General features: G+C 42.9%; 1 protein-coding gene across 7 annotated transcripts in view; it reads left to right on the top strand.

The window, feature by feature from the left end:
• The window catches only part of IDE (insulin degrading enzyme), a 195,033-nt gene that overhangs the window by 69,525 nt on the left and 109,671 nt on the right, over positions 1-15,837 (top strand). The window contains exon 1 of one of the 7 annotated variants that reach the window (XM_042909115.1): positions 11,890-12,034. The exons of 3 other annotated variants lie outside the window; for them this stretch is intronic. In XM_042909115.1, coding sequence (XP_042765049.1) covers positions 11,937-12,034 — 98 coding nt within the window. In that variant the 5' untranslated portion in view covers positions 11,890-11,936. Of the gene's footprint in view, positions 1-11,889; positions 12,035-12,356; positions 12,584-15,837 lie in introns of those variants that run through there. 3 more of the 7 variants (XM_042909107.1, XM_042909108.1, XM_042909109.1) reach the window with 3 other exon arrangements.

Genomic DNA, 15,837 nt, shown 5'->3' with positions numbered 1-15,837 from the left:
TCTGAAGTCAAATTCACGGGGTCAAAATCAAGTGTCTGCAAGGCCAGCTCTTCTGGAAGTTCTAGAGGAGAATCTGTTCCTTGTGCCTTCCAGCTTCTGGTGGCTGCTAGCGTTCCTTGACTTATGGCATATCACTCCAATCTCTGCCTCAGTGCCTTTTTTCTCTTCTGTGTCAAATCTCCTTCTGACTCTCTCTTGTAAGAATACATGTGATTACATTTAGGGCTTACCTGGGTAATCAGGGATAGTCTTCCCACATCAAGATTCTTAATCACATTTGCAAAGTCCCTTTTTGCTGTATAAGGTAACATTCACAAGGATTAGGAAGCGATGTCTTTTAGGGAGTCATTCAACCTACTACAGGAAAGAGGTCATAAAAATATTTATTCTGACGCTGTGCTGTTAAGTGTCTTTGTGCTGGTAAAGACGCTGGATTTATTTATATTCTAGTGGATTAAAAAAGAGCTTTCATTAGCGATTAAAAAAACTAAAGCAAGGGGCGCCTAGGTGGCTCAGTCGGTTAAGCATCCGACTTCAGCTCAGACCATGATCTCATGGTTCGTGGATTCGAGCCCCACATCAGGCTCTGTGCTGACAGCTCAGAGCCTGGAGCCTGCTTCAGATTCTGTGTCTCCCTCTTTCTGCCCCTCCCTTGCTCAACTCTGTTTCTCTCTCTCTCTCAAAAATAAATAAACATTAAAAAAAAAAAAAAACTAAAGCAAAAACCCCAAGTAAGACTAAATGTAGCTATATTTTGTTCTCTATCAAAAGTGAAGATTTTTCTTCCTGTGTGCTGTCATTCTAGCACCATGTGCTGCCATGTCTAGCTGTCAGTGGTTTTATCGCAGATCCTGTTTTTATCCATCAGAAATACAATCGTCCAATATTTGTATAATTGTCAGGGTTATATAATTGTTTAGATACTTGTGGGAAGTCATAAAACAAAACTAGAGTAGGAGATAGTGATTATTCATTAATTGCACTTATTAATCACTTCAGAAATCACTGAATTTTGAGCTTTGAAAAACTTTTACTGATTAATCATTATTCATTCCACAATTAATATTTATTCTACAATCTATAATTTGATCTATAATCAGTAATCATTCCAAAAATACCGCTAAAATCTTGATGTGGAGATACTACCCTTTTCAGATTGGCTTCTTTCATTTAATAATATGCATTTCAGTGCTTTTGGCAAAAAAAAAAATTAATATAGACACAAACCCTTCACAAAAATTAACTCAAAATGGACTGTAGATGTAAAGGTAAAACATAAAACTACAAAACTCCTAGAAGGCTACACAGGAAAAAATCTAGATGACTCTAGATTTGGTGATGACTTTTTAGATACAACACCAAAGGCACAATCAATGAAAGAAATAATCAGTAAGCTGGACTTCATTAAAACTAAAATTATCTGCTCTGTGAAAGACACTGTCAAGATAATGAAAAGATAAGCCACAGATTGGGAGAAAATATTAGCAAAAGACATTTTTGGGCTATTATACAAAAGATGCAAAGAACATTTAAAACTCAAAAATAAGAAAACAACCTGATTATAAAATGGGCCCACACCAATAGGACTCTTTTCACAATGTATACAGATATCAAATCATCACATTGCACACTTTTTTATAAAGATTGTCTTTTTAAGTAATCTACACCCAATGTGGGGCTTAAACTCACAACCCTGAGATCAAGAGTCACCTGCTCCACTGACTGAGCCAGCCAGGTGTCCCCCCATTATACACTTTCACTATATTCTAATTTTATTTGTCAATTATACCTCAATAAATCTGGGGTGGGGGTACAAATGGGTCAAAGACCTTAACAGAGACCTGACCAAAGAAGATATACAGATGGCAAATAAGCATGTGAAAAGATGTTCAACATCACGTCATCAGGTAAATGCAAATTGAAACAACAATGAGATACTCTACACACCTATTAGAATGACCAAAATCCAAAACACTGACAACACCAAATGCTAGTAAGAATGTGGAGCAATAGGAATTTTCATTCATTGCTGGTGGGAATGCAAAATTATACAACCACTTTGGTTGTTTCCTACAAAACTAAAGATATTCTTACCATACAATCCAGCAATTATGCTCCCTGGTATTTACCCAAAGGAGTTGAAATTTTATGTTCACACAAAAACCTGCACACAATGTTGAGCAGCTTTTTTCATAATTGCCAAAATTATGGAAGCTACCACTATATCCTTCAGCAGGTGAAGGAATAAATAATGTGTGGTACCTCCAAACAATAGAATATTTATCAGCACTAACAATAAATGAACAATTAGGCTGTGAAAAGACATGGAAGAAACTGAAATGCATATTATTAAATGAAAGAATCCGATCTGAAAAGGCTATATACTATATGATACTAACTATATGATATTCTGGAAAAAGCAAAATTATGGAGACAGTAAAAAAGATCGGTGGCTGCCAGGGGTTGGGGGAAGGAGGTATGAATAGGCAGAGCACAGAGGATTTTTAGGGCAGTGAAAATACTGTGTACTATAGTATAATGGTGGATATATGTCATTATACATTTGTCCAAACCCATAGAATGTACACTACCAAGAGTGAGCCCTAATGTAAACTAACAACTTGGGTAATAATGATGTAGGTTCAATGTAGGTTCATCAATTGTAATAAATTGATGGTGGGGGAATATTGATAATTTTGGGAGGGTATGCATGTGTGGTAGCAGGAGTATATGCAGGTGCCTCTGGGTGGCTCAGTCGGTTGAGCATCCGCCTTTGGCTCAGGTCATGATCTCACGGTTTGTGAGTTCGAGCCCCACCTTGGGCTCACTAGTGTTAGCACAGAGCCCTCTTTGGATCATCTGTCCCCGTTTCTCTCTCTGCCCATCCCCACTGCGTGTGTACATTCTATCTCAAAAATAAATAAAACATTTAAATAAATAAAATCTTTATAGGGGCGCATGGGTGGCTCAGTGGGTTAAGGGGCTGCCTCTTAACTTCGGTTCAGGTCATGATCTCTCAGTTCGTGAGACTGAGCCCCATGTCAGGCTCTGTGCTGACAGCATGAAGCCTGCTTGGGATTCTCTCTCTCCCTCTCTCTGCCCCTCCCCACTCCTACTCTCTCTCTCTCAAAATAAATACATAAATATTAAAAAAATAAAATCTTTATAAAAAATTAAAAATAAATATAAATAAACCCTTGGGGAAAATTATTCTAATTATTTCACAGAGCTTTATTCTTTTTTTTTAATTTTTTAAAAATGTTTATTTATTTTTGACAGAGAGAGAGAGAGAGAGAGACAGAGCATGAGTGGAGGAGGGGCAGAGAGAGAGGGAAACACAGAATCCAAAGAAGGCTCCAGGCTCTGAGCTGTCAGCACAGAGCCCGATACGGGGCTGGAACTCACAGACTGCGAGATCATGATCTGAGCCGAAGTTGGACGCTCAACCTACTGAGCCACCCAGGCGCCCCTCACAGAGCTTTATTCTTACTTTGATAACAAAGAAAAGCATTTTTAATGAGCATCCTACTCTCTTAGTGCAGAACTGTATTTTATTGAAATGTAAATTTGTGTTTTGTTCTCCCTGTATTTCCTTCCAAGCAGGTAGGTAGGCGTTTTTGAATAATTGAAGGATTACTGCCGGACTTTCTATTTGAAGCCTTTTGGTAAATATTAGTAATCTGGAGAAATTAGTGTTTTATATAACCCACCAGCTCCATAGCATTTCTATTTTCAAAAGTATTAGTTTATATGTATGATTATTACTAAAATTTTATATCTTTAAAACTTACCCTAATAATTATTATAGCAGATGTGATTTTGCAACCAAAAACATGGGTGGTTTGTATAAGAAATAAAACATATTAAATATGACTCTGAGTTCTTCCACCTGGAAGCTTCAGTCTTGATTACCATTGCCAATCCTTCATACATTCACACTCTGGGATATAAAGGGGTCCAAAGGTTTCACACAGAGAAAAACGTGTGGGGAGAACCTTCCAGGCTTTGATTTATACAGGTTACTTTTGAGCTGCCAATTTGTGTACAGCTATAAGTATTCCCTGAAGACCGGGAGCTCTGTAGCCTCTGTGCCACCATTAGGGCGAGGGCATTTCTGTCCCAGAATTTTTTTTAATGTTTATATGTTTACGTATTTATTTTGAAAGAGAGAGAGAGAGAGAGAGTGAGAACATGAGCAGGGAGGGGAGGGGCAGAGAGAAAGAATCCCAAGCAAGCTCCTTGGTGTCAGCGCAGAACATGACTGGGGGGCTCGAACCCATTGATCATGACCTGGGCCGAAATCAAGCATCAGATGCTTAACTGACTGAGCCACCCAGGCACCCCATGCCCCAGAGTTTTTAAAAACGGTGTTTTCTAGTTTCTGCTGCTGAGAAGTCCAAAGCCATTCCGATTCCTGATCATTTGTATGTGGCCTCTTTTTTTTTTTTTTCTTTCTGGAACCTTAAGCAATCTCCTCTTTCCCTTCAGTGTGCTGAAATTCTGCAGTGACATGCCTTGGTGTATGTCTATTTTCACCTATTGGGCTGAGCATTTGATGAATTCTTTCAATCTTGCCATTCCTTTCCTTCAGTTGTGGGAAGTATTTTTAAATTACTCATTGAACATTTCTACTTGTTGTCTCTGTTCTTCCTTTCTGGAATTCCTGTGTGTGGATAATAGATTTCCACAACCTAATCATTACCACTATTAATGTTTTGATGTACTTCTTTCCAATTATATACAAGCATATTTTTAATCATTGAGATCATAATTCAATGTATAATTTTGCGCCCTGAATTTTTATTTAACCTAAGCGTTATTCCAAGCCCCCCATACACATTTTTATTTGTGTGATATTTTAAGGCTCTGGAACAACATCTATCAAATCTTTGCTAAACAGTTGAGGAGCACTTTACTTTAGCTATCTTTTTCATAGTTGCCAGAATCATGTTAGGATCCGGCTGTGGTTATGAATGCCAGAGAGAACAAATGGTGTATCTGCATGTCCTTATAAACTGAGGGGGAAAACACAGTCCGTGAGCTGCTCATAAGCCCATTTAAAAAATCCCAAAACGTTTAGGTACAGAGTTCCCCAAATCCAAATTTGGTTTGCTGTAGTGTTCTAACAGTAGAGTCTCAGTAGCAAAGGTTAGTTACAAGACAACAGGAAAGAAGAGGGTTCCAGTTCTCTGGCCTTCTGGTAGATCTCAGATAACACCAGACTCTCCTCTCAACCCTTTGCAACTGATATTTCCACTGTGTGGAGTCTTTTCCCTCACCTGTTCCTATAACTTGCTCCCTCTTACCTTTCAAGTTACAACTTAAATGTCACTTCCTCAGAGGAAATATCCCCTTTCCCCAACCACTCTATCTGAGGTAGCCCCCCAAACTCTTTCATAAAACTCAATTTCTTTCTTTCCGCACATAACAAAAGAAGATGTTGACATTTTACTCTCCAGGTTTTACTATTTCTTGGCTGAACCTCAGAACCCTTCCCTAGAGACCAAAGACGTCCAGGAGAATTAGTGTTCTTACAGCAGGAAAGCAAAGAGAAAAGGGAATATTCAGTGTTTGTAACTTTCAAACTAGGCTTTTAAGGGAAAGCCATGAGAAGAGTCTGAAGCAAGACAATGACATAACGAGAAGAGATGACTGCCCCTTCATGACTTTCAAATTCTAGTTGAGAAACTCCTGGCTGGAACATTAAAGGGAATTAGGAAGGAGCTGATGGAGGTTAGGGGAGAGAGAGAGAGAGAGAGAGAGAGAGAGATAGGAAATTCTAGGAGAGGTTCTGGTGGAGAGTTAGGCCATGAGAAGGGCCACAGAAGCTGTCTCTTTATTGACAGCTGCCTATGCAGCCCAAACACCAAACCCTACGCTCTGAGTTTTTGCCGATCTCCCACCTAAACTGTCCCATGTGCACACTCCTATTGTCAACAGCTCGGGACACGAATTAACCCCCTTAATACAGCTGGTGAGATCTTTGCCACCTCCCCCCAACCATGGGCAGTAGTGATGATGGAGGAAAAGTCCCAGAACTATTACTTGGGTACAGCTAGACAGCAGGAAAACCCACTCTGGTTACCCTCATTTTATTTTAATCATATTGTGTAATTATTTTATATAAGTATTAGTTTACTTGTTTCTTTCTCTCACTGTAATGTAAACTCCACTAGAAACTTGGTTGCTCTTTCCTCATGTATCTTTAACATATAAAGCAAGGTGAGGGGGGGTGCCTGGGGGCTCAGTCAGTTAAGCATCCTACTCTTTATTTCTGCTCAGGTCATGATCTCACAGTTCGTGGGATCGAACCCCATGTCGGACTTTGTGCTGACAATGCAGAGCCTGCTTGGGATCCTCTGTCTCTCTCTCTCTCTGCCCTTCCCCCACTTGCGAGCATTTTCTCTCTCTTTCTCTCTTAAAATAAATAAGTAAACTTAAAAAATATAAATCAAGGTATGGGGGCGCCTGGGTGGCTCAGTAGGTTAAGCGTCCGGCTTCGGCTTAGGTCGTGATCTCATGGTTTGTGAGTTCGAGCCCCGCGTCGGGCTCTGTGCTGACAGCTCGGAGCCTGGAGCCTGCTTCAGATTCTGTGTCTCCCTCTCTCTCTGCCCCTCCCCCACTTGTGTTCTGTCTCTGTCTCTCAAAAATAAATAAATGTAAAAAAAAAAGGTAAATCACTTATATATAAACATTTTATTTAAAAAATTCATGTTGGGGGTGGCTGGGTGGCTTAGTCAGTTAAGTCTTGATTTTGGCTCAGATCATGATCTCAGGGTTTGTGAATTCAAGCCCTGAATGCCGCTCTGTGCTGACAGTGCAGAGCCTGCTTGGGATTCTGTCTCCTTCTCTCTCTGCCCCTCCCCTGCTTGTGCTCTGTCTCTCAAAATAAATAAACAAACATTTAAATTTTTTAAATTTTATTTATTTATTTTGAAAGTGAGAAATTGTATGTGCCTGCATGCTCCTGCGTGCGAGGGGGGGTAGGGGAAGAGAGAGAGGGAGAAAGAGAATCCCAAGCAGGCTGTATGCTGTCAGTGCAGAGCCCGACGCAGGGCTCAGACAGACAAACCATGAGATCATGACCTGAGCCTAAATCAAGAGTCGGACACTTAATCAACTGAGCCACCTAGATGCCCCTAAATAAATAAACGTTACAAAAAATTCATGTTGCTTTTAGGTGTTTTATTACCATAGTCCTTTATTTAAAACTAACATACATTATAAAACTTTTTTTTTTAAGTAGGCTCCATGCCCAATGTGGGGTTTGAACCCACAACCCTGAGATTAAGAGTCACTGACTGAGCCAGGCAGGAGCCCCTAAAACTTTTTATCATAGAAAACTTCAAACATACACAAAAGCAAATAGAATAGCATAATAACCTTCCCAACCCAGCTTTCATTATCCAACTTCAATAATCATCAGTTCATGGCCAATAATATTGTTGAATCTATTGTTTCCTCTCTCCCTCATTGTTTACTGAATTATCTGAACTGACTCCCAGGCATTGTATTATTTCAGTATATATCTCAACTCTAAAAACAAACAAACAAACCAAAAAAAAAAAAAAAAAAAAAAACCCCACAGCCATTAACATACCACCAGAAGTAACATAATCATTTAATATCAAATATCTACACACTATTCTTACTTTTACTGATTGTCTCATAAATGTTTCTTTTTCATAATAGGTTTGTTCAGGAGTCAAATAAAAACCACATATATCATTTGGTTAATATGTCTTTTTTTTTTGTTTTGCATTTTTAAATATTATGTATATATTTTAAAATATTTGTTGGAGTACCTGGGTACCTGGTTAAGCATCCAACTTCAGCACAGGTCACGATCTTGTGGTTCAGGAGTTCGAGCCTGGATTTGGGCTCTGTGCTGACAGCTCAGAGCCTGGAGCCTGCTTTGGATTCTGTGTGTCCTTCTCTCTCTCTGTCCCTCCCCTACTTGTACTTTCTCTCTCTCTCAAACATAAATAAACATTTTTTAATTATGTTAGTCCATTTTATTTATTTAAAAAAAAATTGTTTTTAACATTTATTTATTTTTGAGACAGAGAGAGACACAGCATGAACGGGGCAGGGTCAGAGAGAGAGGGAGACACAGAATCCGAAACAGGCTCCAGGCTCTGAGCTGTCAGCACCGAGCCCGATGTGGGGCTTGAACTCACGGACCGCGAGGTCATGACCTGAGCTGAAGTAGGACGCTTAACCGACTGAGGCACCCAGGCCCCCCTATGTTAGCCCATTTTAGAAATGTTTATTTATTTGTTTGAGAGAGAAAGACAGAGGGAGCCGAGTGGGGAGGAGGCAAAGAGAGAGAGAGAGAGTTTTCCAAGAAGGCTTCACACTGTCAGCCCAGAGCCTGACTTAGGGCTTGATCTCACAAACTGTGAGATCAGGGCCCAAGCTGAAACCAAGAGCTGGAGGCTTAACCGACTGAGCCATTCAGGTGCCTCTAAATATTATCTTTTGAGGGACATCTGGGTGGCTCAGTCAGTTACGTGTCTGACTTTGGCTCAGGTCATGATCTCACAGTTCGTGGGTTCGAGCCCTATGTCAGGCTCTGTACTGACAGCTCAGAGCCTGGAGCCTGCTTTGGATTCTGTGTGTGTGTCTCTCTCTCTGCCCCTCCCCCACTTGTGCTTTCTCTCTCTCTTTCTCTCTCTCTCAAAAATGAACATTAAAAACATTTAAATATGATGGGCATTGAGGAGGGCACTTGTTGGGATGAGCACTGGGTGTTGTATGTAAGTGATGAACCATGGGAATCTACCCCAAAACCAAGAGCACACTGTACACACTGCATGTTAGCCAATTTGACAATAAATTATATTTTAAAAATTCAAACAATAAAAAACATAAAAATAAAAACATTTAAGTATTATCTTTTGAAGTTTTTTTTGAAGTGCTACAAACAGAAAAGTGAATAAATCGTAAGTATACAGCTCAATTTATTTTCAAAAACTGAATACACCCACTTAGAAACATACTTGAGAAGCCCCCTTTATTCTCCCTAACCACTAGCCTGACTTCTAGTACTATACTGTGGATTAGTTTTGCCTGATTTTCAATTTTATATAAATGGACTTATATAGTAAATACTCTTTTGGATCTGTCTTCTTTCACCATGTTTGTGAGATTCAGCCATATTTTTAGTTTTTGTTTGTTCACTTTCATTGCTGTATAGTATTCCATTGTGTGATTATTCCCCAATTTATTTTTCCTGTGCATTTTACTGTTGATGGGCATTTGGACTGTTTCCAGTTTGGGACTATTATTGATTGTGCTACTGTGAACATTCTAGAACATGTATTTTTATGGATGCATGTTCACATTTCTGTTGCCTATATAGCTAGAAGTTGAATTGCTAGATCATAGCATATGCATATATGCAGCTTTAATAGATACTACCAAATAGTTTTCCATGGCCTATTTGCCCTCATGCCATTGTCATGTCAATTACTATAGCTTAATAATAACTCTTAATACTTGCTACTGTAAGTGTTCCAGATTCTTCTTCCATTGGGTCTTCCCGACCCTTTTCATTTTCATATAAAAGTTAATAAACAGCTTATCATAACTTGTCAATTCTTTTTTTTTTTTTTTAAATTTTTTTTTCAACATTTTTTATTTATTTTTGGGACAGAGAAAGACAGAGCATGAACGGGGGAGGGGCAGAGAGAGAGGGAGACACAGAATCGGAAACAGGCTCCAGGCTCCGAGCCATCAGCCCAGAGCCCGACGCCGGGCTCGAACCCACGGACCGCGAGATCGTGACCTGGCTGAAGTCGGACGCTTAACTGACTGCGCCACCCAGGCGCCCCCATAACTTGTCAATTCTAAGTCCCCTTTAATTCATAGGTTTCTCCTTTCTCTCTTATTTTGCAATTCAGGTCATTTTTCCTGTAGTGTTCCAAACATTCTAAATTTTGCTGATAGTATCCTTATGGTGTGATTTAACATGTCTATTCCCTGTATTTCCTATGAAAGGTAGTTATATCTAGAGGCTTAATCAGATTCAGGAAACATGCAATTGACGAGTGTTAACTAAGCACTATGCTGGCTGCCAGGTGAGATACAAAAATGTCTAAGACATCATTCCAAGTCTACTTCTTACAAGCGTGGAAAGTTAAAATTCAAATAAGTGCCTTTAGAGAAAGGTGATCTACTGTGGCAGCTCAGATCAGAGTGATTACTTTCAATTAGGGTATGTGAGGAATGGAAATGAGGGAAAGTTTTGTAAAGGCAACACTATTTCAACTGGGCTTGGAAGCTGCTAGACAACTGACAAGTTAGTATTGTTGTAAGCATTAATTAGCTGTGATAGCTGTGTGAATTGCAGTTAGTAGAGGGCGGGGGTAGAAGCTGGAAAGGTGGGGTACTCAGTTGAGTGGTGGCCCCCAAAATATGTGTCCATGTCCTCATCCCAGGAACCTGTGTTACATTATATGGAAAAAAAGTATCTTTGCAGATGTAATCAGGTTAGGGATGAGATGAGATAATCCTGGATTATGTGATTGTGCCCTAAATCCAAAGACAAGTGTCCTTATAAAAGACAGAAGAAAAGACACACAGAGGATAAAGCAATGTGAAGATGGAGGCAGAGATTAAAGTGATGTGGCCATAAGTCAAGGAAACTGGCATCCACAAGAAACTGGAAGAGGCAAAGAATGGATTCTCCCCTAATATCCTTTGTAGGGAGTGCAGTCCTGACAATATCTTGATTTTGGACTTCTGGCCTGCAGACTGTGAGAGAATACATTTCTGTTGTTTTAAGCCACTAACTTTGTGATAATTTGTTATCTCAGCCACAGGACACTAATACAGGTGGGGTGAGGCTAGAATGTAATATTGTGGAATTTTACCCTATTTTGCACTTCCTCATCTCTGATACCTCAGTTTGCATCCATCCAACGTTTGCCTTTAGCTGAAACGATTAAAAAAGATCCCTGTACCTCCTTAACGAAGCATCCGCTTAATTAAGGGAACCTCCTCCCGAATTCCCATTTGAAACAATAATAGGATTGAAAGCACTGTTTTTGGCAGCAGACTTCCATCTGCCACATCAGAGACCTAAAGGTACTTAAGCTTGGGAGTCACTATCCCTAATTGCACTCTGCCTTAAAGACCCTTGTAAAATGGAAATGTAATGGAAAGTCAGATCCATAACAACTATTAGATTGTTCTTGGACGCACAGCTCCGTAAAGCCATCAGGGAAAAAAGTCTTGTGTTATAAATAATGACTAAAGTACACTGGCAATGGTAGTACTACTATACATACGTGTAGTGTTGTGTTAATACAGCAGTAATGCAGAGTAGGAGTTTCTACTCCGGATTTGAAAGGCCACGGAAACCTTTTTTTCGCTGTTGCGGATCCCATCTCCCCCTGGCTCTTGGAGGAGCTGCTAACTCCCCCTCAGGGTCCGCATCGCGCTCTAGAGGGAGCCCGCGGGCCGCGCGCCGCCTGGTCCGCGGGCTTCTTTCTAACACCTGCACTGCCCAGGGCGAAAGCCAATGGGGGCGACTCCGCAAACATGGCTCGTTGTGCTCCTACGGTATTCGTGAGACCCTGCCCCTTACAAACACTTAAGCCAGATACACCTCGCCGCCCTCCCATCTCGTCCCTGTGTGACCCAGCCGGGACACCCCGGCCTGGGAAAGCCTGGTTGCCGGGCTCCCGCAGCTCCCCGCCCAGACTCCGTCCGGCCCGCAGGCTCGGGCCGGGGACGCCTGCTGTCCCCGCCGCCGCCCCCGCCCTGCCGGGTTCCAGGCAAAACCCGGAGCGCCGGTCGCTCGGCTGCTCCCGGGAAGCGGCGCGGCGCGGCGCGGCGCGGCGCGGCGGACTGAGCATGCGCAGTGGGCAGGGCCGGCTCCCGGCGCCAGAAGGAAGCGTCCGCGGTGCTCCCGGCGGCTGCGCTGGGGTATGCGGTACCGGTTAGCGTGGCTGCTGCACTCCGCGCGGCCCAGCACCTTCCGCTCCGTCGTCGGCGCCCGCCTGCCGCCCCCGGAGCGCCTCTGTGGGTAAGCGGAGCGGAGCGACCGGGCCCCCGGGGCCCGCGGGTCACGGTGGTTTGGAGCTCGGGTTGCAAAGTGGTGATTCAGCACTTAAAGCCGCCGCCGCCGCCCCTCACGCCGCCAGTCCCGCCGGCCTGGGGCCCGGACGCCCGCGCAGAGGCCGCTCCGGGGCCCGGAAGGGCGGCCGGCCGGGCGGGAGCGAGGGGCCTTGCCGGGAGAGGAGGGCGCCACTGGGGCGGGTGAGGGCGGACGGGGGCTGTGACCCGGGGTCACGGGGCGTGTGTCACAAGTGCTGGGGGCGCGGGGCGCGGACGGAGTCACCCCGGCCCGCTCCCGGAGCCGTGCGGTGCCGCGCCACTCTCCGGGGAGTCTGCCTGTGAGAGGCAGGAAGCCGAGTCCAACTGCCCCTGGCTATGGGGTAAAGGAATCCCAGTCCAGGGAGACCGCTTCTTACCCTCCTCTCAGCCCTGCTTTTTTTCCATGAGAACGGAGTTTCCACTACTATATGGAAATGCCTGCGTCGGGCACCGTAAAAGTTTGCCTGCCTGCGCCTTAGTGAGTAGATGGGTGTTGGATTTCCAGTCCCGGGGAATTCGGGAGCCGAAGGATACCTAGGGATCCATCAAAACAGCTCCATTGTTTTACACCTGAGACAACCGAGGCCCAGAGAGATTGTGTGATTTCCCAATTGCAGGGCTTGTGGCAAAAACCAGGATGGGGACGCGGGTGTTTTTTTGCCATCCGGTGGCGTGCTCTCTCCACTTCGCTGCTCCGTGTATACTAGAAATACATTGATTGCCCTGTCGCGAACGCTGAATCCCTTTTACTGTGAACAGAGGGGAATCGGCAAAGATGGGCAGTATTGTCTTGCCCTACTTAGATGTATCATTTGAGCTCCTCTGTTTTTTTTTAAATATCTAGGACCTACTAAGTGCGAGGCACTGTGATAGACCCGTGTAAGTATGTAGTCTGCTTTCCAAGGAACTTTGACTTCGTTTGAGCAGATTGAGATGCCAAGAGAATATATAGCCAGCTAAAAAGCATGTGTTTGGCTAGGGTCAGAAGATGAGCAGTACGACAGTGCGTGCTTTGGGAGCATAGTGCAGGGCAGAGATAGAGGAGGGGGTCTGGCCTTTGAAGGAAAAGCAGAAAGTGTGGAGGGTGGACGGTGGTGGGTGTAATCAGCCTAGGCGTGCAGGGGTTGGGGGTGGGGGATGGACAGTGAGCAGATTAGGCTAGTTGGAGCCTTAGAGAATTTCTGTGGGGCAATTAGGAGACAAGTCTTGTATTATAAAAGTGGGATAATGCTAGCCTGGGCTTTGAATTTTAGTTGGGCTTTTTCAGTGCATAGTTTAGGGAGCCGCTAAGAGTTTTTGAGGTGGGGAGTGATCTAATGAAACTGCTAATTTAGGAAATTAGTTTGGTGGCTGTGTGCAGGCTGTAAGTGAGTGGAGAGACCTGAAGCAGAGAAACTGGTTGGGACTTAGTCTTTCCCTACTGAAGTAGGATGGTAGTAATGGTGCCTGATGCAAATGAAAAATCTGTGAAACCTGTTTTCCCTCCTCTTTTCCCCCACTATTTGCAAAATCCACTACAACAAGCATAAATTAGATCCCTGAGTTTAGAGAAAGAAGTGGGAGTGGTGAGCAGAGGCAGAGTACTTCCACAGGCTTTCTTCAGGTCAGGATTTTTTTCGGTATCTAATTTGTTGCTAATAGGCTATGTTTAGCTCCATATTCTCCAGTGTACAGAATTTGGGATTAAAAAAAATTTTTTTTAAGTATTTTATTATTTATTATTATTTTTTAATGAATTCATTTTTGATGCGTTCCTGTCTTTATTTTTATTTTTAATTTTTTTTTAATATTTATTTTTGAGAGAGTGAGACAGAGCACAAGTGGGGGAGGGGCAGAGAGAGAGTGGGGGGCAGAGAATCTGAAGCAGACTCCAGGCTCTGAGCTGTCAGCACAGAGCCTGATGCGGGGCTCGAACTCATGGACCGCAAGATCATGACCTGAGCCGAAGTTGGCTGCCCAACCAACTGAGCCACCCAGGCGCCCCAAGTATTTTGTTTTTTAGAGAGTAAGCCGGGGAGGGGGGGCGGGGAGGAGAGAGAATCTTAAGCAAGCTCCATGCTCAGCACACAGAGCCCGACGTGGAGCTCAGTCCCACAACCTTGGGATCATGACCTGAGCAGAAATCAAGAGTCAGATGTTCAACCGACTGAGCCACCCAAGTGCCCCTTAAAGATTTATTTTAAACTAATCTGTACACCCAGCAGTGGGTCTTGAACTCACAAACCTGAGTCAGGGGTCACATGCTCTACCGACTGAGCCAGCCAGGCACCCAGAATTTGGGATTTTAAAGAAATCATCAATTTGAAGTTTTATACAACAAAGAGGTTTGTATGTTCTATTTACAATCCAGTTTTCTTTGTGGTTTTCTCCGACTGCTCTTCAGTTTCATTGATGAAATTCAGGGCATGGGTTGAATTGCCAGAGCTTCAAGATAAGGTTGTTCTCAGAGAAGGAAATTCAGGAGATTCAAAGATAATGAATGAGATCAACATCTAGATAGCTCTACAGTAAAAATTAGCAGTTGAGACTAGTAAGGAAAATACAGGAAAATCAAAGGGACTGGGATGTAGTTATAAGAAGGAAAGTACTAACATCTGAAGCTGCCACATATTCAAAATCTTAAGGTAATCGATTCTGTACATAGTAGGGAGATGTATTAACAGAGATGTTTACAGGGCTGTTTACTGCAAGAGACATGGGATTTAACCCATGTCTGTCTGGTGCCAGAGCCTGAGTTCTTAACTGTTATGTTATACTGCCTTTGCCAGTGTTGAGGCATTCATTCCCTGTTCTAACCTCTTGAGAAAGAGATGGTCTGAAAGCATTTGTATAAGATCAATTCATTTAAAAAGCAGTCTCATTGTCCCCTGTTTAGCCATATTGGATAACTTGGAGTTGTGATTATCTCGGGGAACCTGGAGGTAATAGGCCAGTGCCTGGCAGCTACTTGAAACACCTGTACATTGGTCATCTCACTTTGCAGGCTGCTCTACTTTGCATTTCTCTGTTCTGTGGGCATAGGTAACAGTGTGTCATATGGGACTAGCTATTAAGATCCTGGCTTTTACTTTTTTTTTTTTTTTTAAGTGGTACAACCACTGTGTGTGTGTGTGTGTATGTATGTAAGCAAGCAAACTAGCTCTCCACCCACCATGAGGCTTGAACTCAGAACTCTGAGATCAAGAGTTGAAGGCTCTTCTGTCTGAGCCAGCCAAGTGCCCCCAGGCTTTTATTTTACTTTTAACCAGAAAAAATGTTTTTTAATGGTCTAAAAGGAAAAAATGCCTTTGAGTATCTTTAATTAGCATTAGCCCAAACCGTAGACAGTAAAATGTTACATTCTGTCTATCTGCCTTTAAGGTTAGGGATAATCTTACCAGGGAGTAAGTAGTGTGGGGAGCAGAAATTCAACATATGTTTTTTAAAACAATTGATTTCCTTTCTATTTTTCTTTAAAAAATTTTTTTAACGTTTTATTTTAATATTTGAGAGAGAGACAGAGTGCGAACAGGGGAGGGGCAGAGAGATGGAGACAATCTGAAGCAAGCTCCAGGCTTTGAGCTGTCAGCACAGAGCCCCGATGCGGGGCTCGAACTCACGAACCGCAGGATCATGAGCAGTGAGATCATGACCCGAGCCAAAGTCGGATGCTTGACTGAGCCACCTGGGCGTCCTTTCCTTTCTACTTTTATATTGGTATTTTAGATCTCCTAAAGAGGTCCCTAGATAATC

The sequence above is a fragment of the Panthera leo genome, chromosome D2 (assembly GCF_018350215.1).
Source record: "Panthera leo isolate Ple1 chromosome D2, P.leo_Ple1_pat1.1, whole genome shotgun sequence".
Taxonomy (NCBI): Eukaryota; Metazoa; Chordata; class Mammalia; order Carnivora; family Felidae; genus Panthera; species Panthera leo.
The sequence above is the reverse complement of the archived record's forward strand: the minus strand, read 5'-3'. Positions and strand labels throughout refer to the sequence as shown.